This window comes from Triticum aestivum, chromosome 2A (assembly GCF_018294505.1).
Source record: "Triticum aestivum cultivar Chinese Spring chromosome 2A, IWGSC CS RefSeq v2.1, whole genome shotgun sequence".
In the NCBI taxonomy this organism is placed as follows: domain Eukaryota; kingdom Viridiplantae; phylum Streptophyta; class Magnoliopsida; order Poales; family Poaceae; genus Triticum; species Triticum aestivum.
The window spans coordinates 677,121,243-677,133,034 of NC_057797.1; the positions used below are offsets into that span (position 1 = coordinate 677,121,243).

General features: G+C 42.4%; 1 protein-coding gene and 1 pseudogene across 1 annotated transcript; one reads left to right on the plus strand and one right to left on the minus strand.

The window, feature by feature from the left end:
- The first annotated feature begins 822 nt into the window (after nucleotides 1–822).
- On the plus strand, nucleotides 823–8,234 carry LOC123190156 (putative nuclear RNA export factor SDE5). Its single transcript, XM_044602749.1, has 12 exons — nucleotides 823–980; nucleotides 3,251–3,888; nucleotides 3,982–4,007; nucleotides 4,161–4,235; nucleotides 4,849–4,910; nucleotides 5,022–5,221; nucleotides 6,240–6,328; nucleotides 6,433–6,489; nucleotides 6,612–6,679; nucleotides 6,803–6,906; nucleotides 6,984–7,054; nucleotides 7,912–8,234. Exons 2-12 carry the CDS (start codon nucleotides 3,264–3,266, stop codon nucleotides 8,008–8,010), a joined length of 1,476 nt encoding a protein of 491 aa, XP_044458684.1. The 5' UTR covers nucleotides 823–980; nucleotides 3,251–3,263; the 3' UTR covers nucleotides 8,011–8,234.
- A 111-nt stretch (nucleotides 8,235–8,345) lies between these two features.
- LOC123191832 (BTB/POZ and MATH domain-containing protein 2-like) lies at nucleotides 8,346–9,576 on the minus strand (annotated as a pseudogene).
- Nucleotides 9,577–11,792: the final 2,216 nt, after the last annotated feature.

Sequence of the window (11,792 nt, forward strand, 5' to 3'; positions counted from 1 at the left end):
AGATATTTCTTCGGTCCAGCATGTGACAGGTGGTCTAATGGCAACGACGAAGACCAAAATTTCCTACCCAACCCGTGCGGCTCCTAGAAACAGTACATCAAGTGAAACGGTGTCCAGTGCCGATGTGTATAGCACGAGCAAGGCCGCTGCATCTCGCTCTTGTTGGATGTAATGCGTGGTCTAACTTGTGATGTGACATAAATAAAATATTGCCACAAGTGTGGCAAGAAGACAAGGGTGTGTTTGGTTTCAATAAAGTCACCTGACTCATAAGTCAGGTGACTTAAAATCAGTGACTTATAAGTCACGTCTGTTTGATTGTCATCTGACTTATAAGTCACCTGACCACATCATTTCACCTTGTTTTTTAATGTAAAGGTGATGGGACCCATATAAAAAGGATGACTTATAAGTTTTAAGTTGGGATGGAGCAACTTATAATTTATAAGTTGGGATGACTTATAAGTTGGATCCGTTTAGCAAAATAAGTCACTTTTAACACTTTTCGACTTGTAAGTTGGTGATTTATTTGGAACTAAACAGGGCCTAACTCAATCAAACTGGTATAACTTGTGACGTGACAAACTGACAATGTGCGACAACTTAAACCAAACACGTCCCAAATGTTACTAGAATATTTTACTCTTTTACATACCGAACATTCAACCACAGCAGAAAATTCACACGGCCCGATTCAAATTAAAGCATAAAAAATCTTGCGCTGGCGATGGGGTGGGCAGGTACAGCACGTGGGACCAGTAACACGAGGAGTTCCCTCTTCAATGGAAGCATCGGGCGCGGGCCCCACTCGTCATACCCCAACCGGAGCGACGCCCACCCTCTCTCTCTCTCCCTCCTTTAAACCCCAGGGGACGGCGTACAGTGGACGCCAACCAAACCAAAGGGGGAGGCGACTGGCGAGAGAGCAGCGGGGCAGCGGGACGGCAGGCGGAGAGGGGCGCGGCCGTCTTCCCAAACCCGTAAGCACCTCCCTCCCTCCAGAACCTTCTAGAACGTGCGCCCGCCCTGACGCGCCCCTTGCTTCCGCGCGCTCGTCGCTGCATCCGGTGCTTCGCCTTCCCCTCGGGGGCCGTTCGCCTGTTCGGCAGGGTTGGTGCTTCCGTTCCCGATCGAGTTAGGGTTCGTTTGGTTGCTCGCGGCGGCGCGCGCCGCGCTGTGCGATCTTCGATTTCAGTTCGGTTGCGCGCTCGGTTCCCTTTCCTGTGCTCGTCCGCGGCGGTTAGGCCCGTCATTTCGGCAGTTTGGTGTGTTTTTTCCCCTCAAACTGATGGACGCGGAGTAGGTGTCCTTGTAGAAATTTCCGTCTCCACGAGATTCTCGGAGCATGTTCCTCGAGACCTAGGCCGATTTTCCGCAATGCCGGTGGTCTCTGCTTCGATTTGGTCCTCCTGGCTCTCGTTTGCTTCGTTTTTTTTCGGGGGCGAGTTGTGGGGATTAGGTTGTCCGATTCGATCTCTCCGCCTCGTTTCGGGATGATTGATTAGTTCGGCTCTCTCGTGCGGGGTGTTCCCTTGCCCCTCGTGTGCGCCTGATTGTTGATTCCACAACTGTCATTCACAATCTGTGCAAGTTTGTTCTGCCCATTTCTGCAAATCTGCGACAGGGTTGTGTTTTGCGCTTGCAAGCTGCTTGTTGGTTTACCCAGGCAACCCTGATTCGTCATTTGTTTTCGTGGGTTTTGTTGTGGTTTTGACCCGTCGTCTATAGGTTCTGAGGACTGGCATCGCGCGGTAGCAGTGGTGGTTTTAGTTTGTTGCTTGGATTCGTTTTGATTTGTGCCGGTTGTTTCTGTTGCTACCTCCAGGAGTACGGGTGGCAACGCTTCTATCTGTTCCCTTCCGGTAGGATATATCCCTGTGAATTATGATTCCCATCAAGCGCCTGAAGAATGTCCGGTTTCTGAAAAATATTGGAACATCAAATGCGTGCCATCATGTTATTGTTGTGACCCTTCATGTTGTTTCTGTGCTGAGATTATGAGATTCTTATAGGACCATACAGTTCATTCTCTTTCAGTCTATCACACACAGTTTGTACCAATATCATGATTATGCACCAAACATATTACGGTTAGTGGTTCATTCTATTTGATATCATTAGCTTTACTATTACCTGCCGTAAGGATGATCTGTACTTCATTATTTACAGAGATAACCTAGCAAGAAAACAACACAGCATCTCAGACTCAACTGACAATTGTTATGTTCTATTGCATGTTTTTGTAAGTAGCATCTAAGATGAATCACACAGTGCATTTGAATTGGCACTGTGTAATGTATTTTTGGAGTTTTACCATTTGTTTTGAAACTTCTACTGTTTCTTGTATTGATAAATATGTGCACTACAGTTCATATTTCTCCTGTTCATTTGAAATGCACTCTTGATATTCTTCTGTTGAGATGCTAGTAAGTTTGTTCGCCCTGTTTCTGTATATAATCTGCAACAGGTTTGTGGTTTGTGCTTGCAAGCTGTTTGTTGTTTTATCCAGGCAACCCTGATTCGCCATTTATTTTGGTGGTTTTTGTTCTGGCTTTGATCCGTCGTCTATAGTTGTAAGGAGTGTCAACGTGCAGTAACAATGGTGGTTTTAGTTTGTTGCTTGGATTCGTTTTGATTTCTGCCGGTTGTTTCTGTTGCTGGCTCTAGGAGTCCGGGTGGTAACACTTCTCTCTGTTACCCTTTGGGTAGGATATATCCCTGTGGATTATGATTTCCATTATAAGCGCGTGAAGAATATTCGGTTTCTGAAAAAACATTGTAACCTCAAATGCCGAGACTGAGATTCTTCAAGGACCATAAAGTTTATTCTATTTCAGTATGTTGCCCACGTTTTGTACCAAAATCATGATTATGCACCAAACATGTTACAGTTAGTGGTTCATTCTATTTGATATAATTAACTTTGCTATTACCTGCCATAAGGACAATCATTACTTCATTGGTTACAGAGATAACCAAGTACGAAAATAACACAGCGTCTCAGACTCAACTGACCATTGTTATGTTCTGTTGCATGGTTTGTAAGTAGTATCTAAGATGAATCAGGCAGTGCATTGAATTTGCACTGTGTAATGTATTTTTGAAGTTTTACCATTTTTTTGAACTTCTACAGTTTTGTGTATCGATAAATATGTGCACTGGAGTTAATGTTTGTCCTGTTCATTTGAAATACACTTCATATTCTTCTGTTGAGCAGGCTCAAATATATTTTACTTGGTTCTTCTTTCAGGAGGGTCCTCACCATGGATCTTTCCAGTTCACTGGCTTCAACCAGTGATGAAGAGACAAGGGCACTTAATGCATTGCTTGATGCTTTCAGTTGTGCCTTTTCACTTGAAGATATAGCCAATGCATACTGCAGAGCAAATGGCAATGTCAACAAAGCTGGGGATTTCTTGACTGACCTTCAACTTTCGATGCCCCAGAGTGATGAAGTTGACTCGAGCGTTGAGACCAATCTTCCCCAGTTTGGTAAGGCAGTTGAGGAAAATTCTCTGGACAACTCAAACCAAACAAGGAATCTTTCCTGTGTCGGGAAAGCAGCTGAAGAAAGCTCTGTGGAGAATTCAAGCCAAACAAGAACACGTGAGAAGTCACAGAAGTCTAGTGCTTCATTTGGCACTGTATCCAGCATGTTAGGAAAAGGATCTGCCCGAGCTACTACAGCTCCTGCCAATACAGCACCAGGAAAAGGAAAACCTATAAAGGTTGAACTGCCAGAGTACATGCGAGATGATTTGAAAACAGATGAATCTGATTCTGCACCAAAGAGAGAGACTTTGAATAACAGAGATGTTGAGGAATTCCTATTTTCTATGCTTGGAGAAGGTTTTAAGCTCAACATGGAAGTGATCCGTGATGTTCTAGGTAAACTTTTTGTGCAATGCAAAGTCATTTTATCCAAAAAGTGTTATTTGAAGCCACATTTTTAATGTGCTAACTGCTGAATTGTTTTTGCAGGCAGCTGTGGGTATGACATGAAGAAGGTAATGATAGATCGTTGCTGTCAAGATTATGCACTTTCTGTTTGGTCCTGATTGTCATTAATGTGGCAGAAGGGTTTATATTTCTGGCTTTATAGTAGGCAGCTTCATATACCGTATGTTTTTTGGCATGGTATTGACTGCAATTTTATGCAGAGCATGGAGGAATTAATGTCATTTTCTACAAAAGATCTAGGCAAAAGGCCAGAGAATGAGCATATTGCAGTACAAGTAAGCTTGTTCACCCCCTTCCCCTTCTTACTGATTTGGCATCTCCCATATGGTTTTGTTTGAACTTCATAGTTTTTGTATTGAGCTTTCTTTCTATAGTGCTTGTTAATTCTCTGTGCTGTTCAGCTGAAATCTTCTGACGGACTGCTTGTTTGTTATGAATTGCTGCGCCATTACTTACTGAAATTTTGGAAACTGGCTTTAGTTGTTCCCTTTTACCGTATCATTTGATCATTTTCTTGTGTTGATGCATTTTTGTTGAGTTGTAAGATTGAAGTTCGTAGTCGAGTCGAGTACCCTGGATACTATCACTTTGTGGTCCATTCCAATGCTAGTGCATGCAAAGGTTCCTTCTGTAGGCTGGATATTTTGACAAATAATTATGTTCCACTCCCTCCGTCCCTAAATATAAGCCTTTTAGAGATTTCAATACGGACTACACACGGATGTATATAGACGTATTTTAGAGTGTAGATCACTCATTTTGCTCTGTATGTAGTTTGTATTGGAATCTCTAAAAAGGCTTATATTTAGGAACAAGGATGCACTTTCATTTGGTAAACATGTTATAAGGATTTGATTGATATTTAGCCCAAATATATTTCTTTTGCAGGACATGGCGGTAGAATCCTCTTTTTCCATGGGGAGTTGCCTAGGATCACAATACACATCTAGGTTTGTACTTTCCTCTCTTTGTTACTGGTTTATTCCTTTTTGTTCCATCACGAATGTGACTTTTTGCTTCATCCGTCATTTCTCTTTGCGTGGATGGTGACTTAACCCAAGACCACAGATTACCCCTGGAGAGTTACTAGAATCAATATTCACTGCACCTGAAAGATCTGAGGAGGAACCAAAAGTAAGGCGGTATGAATTGGGCGCAAATCGAAGGAGAGTTCCAGATCAGAAACCAGTCGTAAAACCTCTTGAGGACATTTCACCACCCTCTACAGATCTTCCGGTGAAAATTATCCTAGGCAGCATAGGTATATTGTTTATGCTTGGACCTCCTTTTTTTTGTAATTTTTTGTTAAATTATGTACTTTTTGAGGAAAAGACCTGGCAGAAAGTTGCATCAACATTGTTAGTTAATCATGTAATAACAATATTTACTGTTGACGCAAAGCTCTAGATCTTTTAAAGCTGACAGATAAACCAACTATCATGCATTAAAAATTCAGCTCACTATGCTAAAGAGCTCTGTTCAGCAATGTAAAAGTAATAAAATATTATTTTCTCTCTATCCTATGCATAAATTAAAGCTATCAGTAATGCTGAGCTCTTGGCCATAATGATTCACCAACTTGGATCTGGTTCTCTCACGAAAATCCCGAGTTGCAGAGATGAGAACCATGAAAAGCAAGATCCCGAATAAGAAAATGCTACTTTCATTCACATCTTTGTACTGAATGTATGTATTAGGATTTTGGTCACACGTACTCCTTCGGCAATGCATGATGGAAAAGCTACAATTACTCCTTGCTACCTGTTCTTGAAATAGTTGATATATTCTTGGACTTAGGAATGACATCTGCATATGATTTTTTTTGCTTATTCTATACTTTAGTAACATATTACAATGATTCCAAGGAACCAGTTATTGTTAGGTTACAAAACCTTTGCAGCTTGATACTGATGTTACCAGATGTATTCGATTTGACATAATTAAAGTACATAACCAGTTAACATACTTATTCTGTACTGATGTCATATGGCTTTTTCGGGCTGAAATATGGTCAGACATACATAATCAGCAAATGGTTTTGTTTGTGTTGTATGCTTCATGAACATCATTTTAAAAGTACTCCTTCAGTAAACAAATATGAGTGTTTAGATCACTAAAGTAGTGATCTAAATGCTCTTATATTTCTTTACAGAGGGAGTAATTTTTAAAAACTGTGAATATGAAGCCTCTCTAAGTCAGCTGGTCTCTGATTCTTGTTTCATGCTATGAACCATTTATGATGTTCATCACTATCATTTATGTATTTTGGGTACATGTAGAACCAGTTGTGCGCGATGAGGATGATTACCAGAACTATCGTAAGGCTGCAAAGCAGCACTGGGATATGATGAAGCAGTACTACGGGAAGGTCAGGGGTGTCTCCATGATGATGATTTACTTGTTATTTTTTATTTTGTGCATATAGTTGTTGTTTTTTCATCTATACTGAAGATATTATTCTGAAAATTACAGGCTGTTGATGCTTTTAGGGAGGGTAACAAGAAAGAAGCCGAGTATCTTATGACAGAAGTAAGTGTTACCTGTCTTTTTGGGCAAGGGATAATTATTGCTGAGCTACTGGAGGGATTAACAAAATTTGATGAAAGTGTTTCAAGCTTTAGTGCTAAATCACTTTTCTGTGGGCTTTCTAGGGAAAAAACTATTATAGGATGGCTCGATTATCTGATGAAAAATCTGCTGCTGAGATCACCAAGTCCAAGTAAGTGCACTTCTTTTCTCATATGGGCTGAAAGTTATTGGATTATATTTGTGTAATATGAATTTGTGATGATGAAATATGTGAGTCCGAATTGACAGAATCAACCTTTTGGTCTTGCTGCAGACAAGAGTCCAAAAATGAGTTATGTCTTGATCTGCGCTCACAGGATGCAGCAAACGTAGCAAATCTTCTGAGACTTCATCTTAGGCAGTTGGCTAACATCCCATGTAATGAAATCGGTACATGACCCTTCGAGTTTCTGACTTCTTTTGATAGGAGTAATTTGATTTACCAAATTTTGCAGCTTTTGAGAATTTGAGAGTTATTATTGGTGTTGACGATGGCACTTTCAAGATGGGACAAAGAAGAAGGAAGGTGTGATGTTCAAAATAACCGGCTAACTGAGTTTTAATTCTGAATTTGCACTAGCTGCATGCATGATCCAGAAATAAATCCCTGCAATGAACTACTTCATGATCCAGAAATAAATCCCTGCAATGAACTACTTCATGATCCAGAAATAAATCCCTGCAATGAACTACTTCTGTTTTATCCAAAGTACTGATAGTAAAAAAAATACTAACATCTAGGTGTTTTACTCTAATATACAATGCGTCAGATGATTGCTTAATTTCATTTTGGGGCCATATTGTGTTTTTCCAAATTTCTCCAGTTGTGTTTCGTTGCAAGCTCATTAATCAAGCCAATGACCAGATTTTGCAAAATTATGTCATATAAAGTTATAAAGATAATCCGAGTTTAACACGGGGGAACTTGAAATATTAATTGTATTCAGTTAATGTGCAGATGTTGTACATTAGTTATTATTGAATAGTAGAAAATTCTCAGAACCATGCTGGTGTATGCTTGTGATTTAAGGAACCCTGCTTAATTCTTATCCTTGTTTCTTTTTTCCTCTGGGTTGCGATATTCTGTCTTATCCTTTGTGGTGCCTTCAACGAGATTGAATGGAAGTGTGCCTGAAGTTTGTGTGTGCACTGCCCATGATTCACTTTCCATGCCTGCTTTATTGGAACGTTTGTTTGGCCAATGCTTGTGAATATGTTATTTGTTTTTGTTATGAATGAGCTTTATAAATCTGATAGATAATTCATTCTGGTGGGTCATGTCAAACAATTTACAAATCGCAGGATTCATTTGAATAGCTGATTTTGCATGTAGATAGTACTGTATGTCTTATATAACTTACTAATGAACTTGAATGACCGCAGGTTGAGAAGTTTCTGGAGAAGAAATCAGTCGAGTGGACCGAAGATGAGGCCAATCCTGGGACCATTCTCATTCCGATTAATCAAGTGAAAGACCAGTGAGTATAGCTTGGTGTACAAAGGTCGTCCGACACAAGCTGACAGAAGATGCTCTTAGCTGCTAGTTTTATCATTTGGTGCCGTTTTGAATCTAGGTGCTTTCTGTTCATTTTGGGATATGGAGGATGGGGAGTGCGCTGCATATCCCTTTTTGTTTACACACAGGAGATATTTCTGGCCGGCCTAAACATTACGATTTGGCTGAGATGATTTAGCTGCAGTCTTAATCCTGGAAACGATCTTCTAATGCTTTCTGCATTTGATTGTTCTAGTGCAGTAGTGACATGTTAACAGATTCGACGAGCAGTAGAGAAAACACAAGATGGCGCAGTAGTTTGTTTATATCCTGATATAATTTTCCGACGAACAAAAACACACTAGAGAAGTAGTAACAAGCTAGCAGGAGTACTATTTATGCGACTAGACTACCAAAATGAGCTGAAGAGTTTGATTCAACGAGCCTAATTGTCTTCTGCAACAGTTCAACTAAAGCCAAAGGACATTTTGCTATGAGCTCAACATACCCTTGGCTTGCCATCAGGTCATTGGTTTCCACTGTACTCAAAGAGGCAATAAATTGAATGCAAGCATCATTCAACCTGCCACAGTGATGCTGATAAGCCAAAGCGAATGTAGTCACCACGGTCTTGGCATCAATGTTCTCACAGAGGATGCTTTCACATATAATCTTAAGCCTCTCCATGGCATACCGATCTGCCGCGACAAGCAAATGCCTGATAGTCTCCTGGTAGCCATCTGGGCCAAGATCATCCATGGCGGGCAGTGAATCAGTGTATATAAAATGGAGCAGGCCCTCAAAGACAGCGGGCTGCATGTCAGCAATGGTAATATGCCTCGTGTCCTTTTCTCTCCTCGCGCCATACAGCTCCGCTTTGAAGACCGGCGACCGCATCGCAAGCACCACCTTGTGGGCAGGAAAAGCTTCCCTTTGGACCTCGAAAACTACGTCGGCGCCCTCTTTCCCGCGCAACAGTTTCTCGAGATGCTCCGTGATGTCGGACGGCGGCACCTTAAACGGCTTGGCGTCCTCGGCAATGGTGATGACACACTCAATGGTGAGGCGGTCGTCCCGGAGGTAAGGCGACGCCTCCAGCTCGCTCCTCCCATGAACTCGAGGAAGCCGGAGAAGAAGTTACTGCCGGAATCGTAACCGTGTGTCCTGGTCATGGTATGCGGCGGCGAGCATCCGGCCACGTTCACCAGGCTGAGCTGAAAGGACGCCCTCACCCTGGCGTCCTTGTCCTTACTGCATAGAAGTAGGAACACTTGCACATAGTCTTTCACATGATCCAGGATTCCTACGGGGCAGAACAAAATCTGCCAGTCGTATCCTCCGACGGCGAACACGGGCGACGCTACGGCGTTGAGGTCTCCGACTCGGTCGCGGTGCTGGCTGTACCCTGGGATCTCGAACACGTGAGAGCCCCAGCCCCGCCGCACCTGCACCGTGTTCGCGGCCACGGGCGAGCCCTGCGCCGTCTTGGTCGAGAGGTGGGAGGCCTGCCCCGTCTTCTTGGCGTGGCGCGTGGCCGACGCTGTGCATCCCATCGCCGCGCTCAGGGGGTTGGGGTTTGCTTGAGACTAATCACAGTGGGGAATAATTTGGAGTAGTAACATGTATATGATACTAGTCTATGTTACTACCTTTACGGTGGGTAGTAACATATGTGTCGTGTCATGCATCATTTCATTTATTACGTTATAGATTTTTTTTTGATATGTGTGATGTTATAGTACTTCCTCCGTCCGGGTTTATTAGGCCTAAAGACAACTTCTTTTAGACCAAGACACATAGTAATTTGCTCACATTAATTCTTTCATTCTACTCCCAATGCACTCTCTCACATGCATGCAGCCAATGAAAAAGCATGCATGAAGTGTATTAATTTTCCGGCCTTAGCACCAACAATAATGACTTTCAATGCAACCAATGAAATGGCTGCATGCATGCACCTTTCCAAAGCAAGGCCTTATAAAAAGGGACATGCTTGTGATGCTGAGAGGCCTAATAAACCCGGACGGAGGGAGTAACTAGCTATGTTACCACATGCCTTTCTTTCTTCATTAATTACATGCCACATCATCTATTTTGCCTAGATAAATATATGTTACCACCTATATTACTCCCACTGTGGGTAGTCTGAGGAGAGCACGGGAAAGACGTACGAAGCGGGCGGAAGAGCGCGCAATCGAGGCCCTTTTGTATAGGAGAGAAAAAGGTAACCACGGGGCCCTTGCCTCGGTTTGGACTAGGACTCTTCCCTTTGTTGTGGGAGAAAAAAAGGTAAGCGGGACGTCGGTCCTCATGTCGTGATTCTTTTTACCCAGATTTTGACCTTATTTGTTGAATCTGAAACGAACAACTATTTCAAATGAGCTTAATAAGCCAGAATCTGATTTGGGTCTTTTTGGTGTATTTTCCTAGAGCACGTCCCACGAATCAGCTTTGCGTGTGAAGCAAATCCACAGCTGATTCTAGAGAAGTTAAAACTAAATAAAATCAACAAGGCAAGTCTATTTTCCTCCACCCAAATATATAGAGGGATGGTCGTGACGACGACACCACCCGCCGGCCGGGAGGGAAAGGCAGGAGGTTGGGGCAGGGTAGGTGGGTGGCGCGAGGAGAAACAAATCACGTGTGGTGAGAAGAAGATAAACAATGGCTTACGGGAGGAAGGAGAAGCTCATCTAACTTACTGTTGTTTTGTTAAAGGGCTGACAACAACATCGAGTGAGCAAAACATCTTTTCAGACACTTGATTCATAGGTGCTCCTTATTTATATACTACTCCCTTCTTTCCGGTTTATAAGGCTTATTTCAACTTTTTTTGTTTTTTCAATTTAAAGGGCCCATCTTCATCTTATTTTTAGTTTTCGAGACGCATTAAATCTTTGCATGCAAGAACTAAAAAGATACACACCAATGAATGTAATGTTTTTACTCATCTAGTGGCCAAGCATGTATGCACTGCAATTAATCCAAATTAATGCATGAGTTTAATTTGGATAGTTTTGTAAAATACGAGATACATTCTTACACTTACAAAATGCCTTGGTTGATCAGATTTCAGATTTGAGCCCTGCAAACCGGAAAGGAGGGAGTACAACACATCTTCCTCTTCTCGAGGCACTGAAGCCGCATCTCACCATTGACCACCAACTGCACAATGTGCCAGCCGCACATACCGTGTACTTTCCTACCATTGCTTCCGGGTGATTCTAGCCTCCATAGTCCAAACTCCGAATCAGTATGTTGTCATTATCTTTGATAGAAATAGGTTGCATGCTCTCGAGCTGCGTGCTATGAGCAAAGCTTGTTGCTGCTTCTAGGCCATCACCGTTTCAACAGAGGAAACCGATTTAAACTGGGGAATAAGCAGCGACCGATAAACTTTCGATGTAGACCAGAAGATGCCGAGAACAAAACACCAGAGATGGCTGTATAACGCCCTAGGTCGGGCCAAGATGGGAACACAACTCTCACACACTTCCCAACGAGGCCGATGATGACCAATCTTCGCCGGTCAGAATTGGAGTCGGAGGACCAAGGTTTAGCTAGTGTTGTCGAAGCTATGAAGTATGGCCGTGGGGACTTGGTAATTGGCATTGGTCGATATGGCGGTGCTCTACGAGTAGCAGATCACAAGCTCGGGGGATGACACCTCTAGTTTTGATCTTTATTGATTCTACCTGGCATAGGCAGTTTTTATGTGTCGTTCCTTGTTAAAAAACCATTACTTGGATATTGCTTACACTTGCTCTCT

What these genes read in the sequence shown, in the direction of transcription:
- LOC123190156 (XM_044602749.1), top strand. Translation starts at nt 3,264, where the DNA reads ATGGATCTTTCCAGTTCACTGGCTTCAACCAGTGATGAAGAGACAAGG. An exon ending in AATTATCCTAGGCAGCATAG is followed by an intron (nt 5,222 to 6,239) that starts GTATATTGTTTA and finishes GGGTACATGTAG; the next exon opens with AACCAGTTGTGCGCGATGAG. An exon ending in GCTGAGATCACCAAGTCCAA is followed by an intron (nt 6,680 to 6,802) that starts GTAAGTGCACTT and finishes GTCTTGCTGCAG; the next exon opens with ACAAGAGTCCAAAAATGAGT.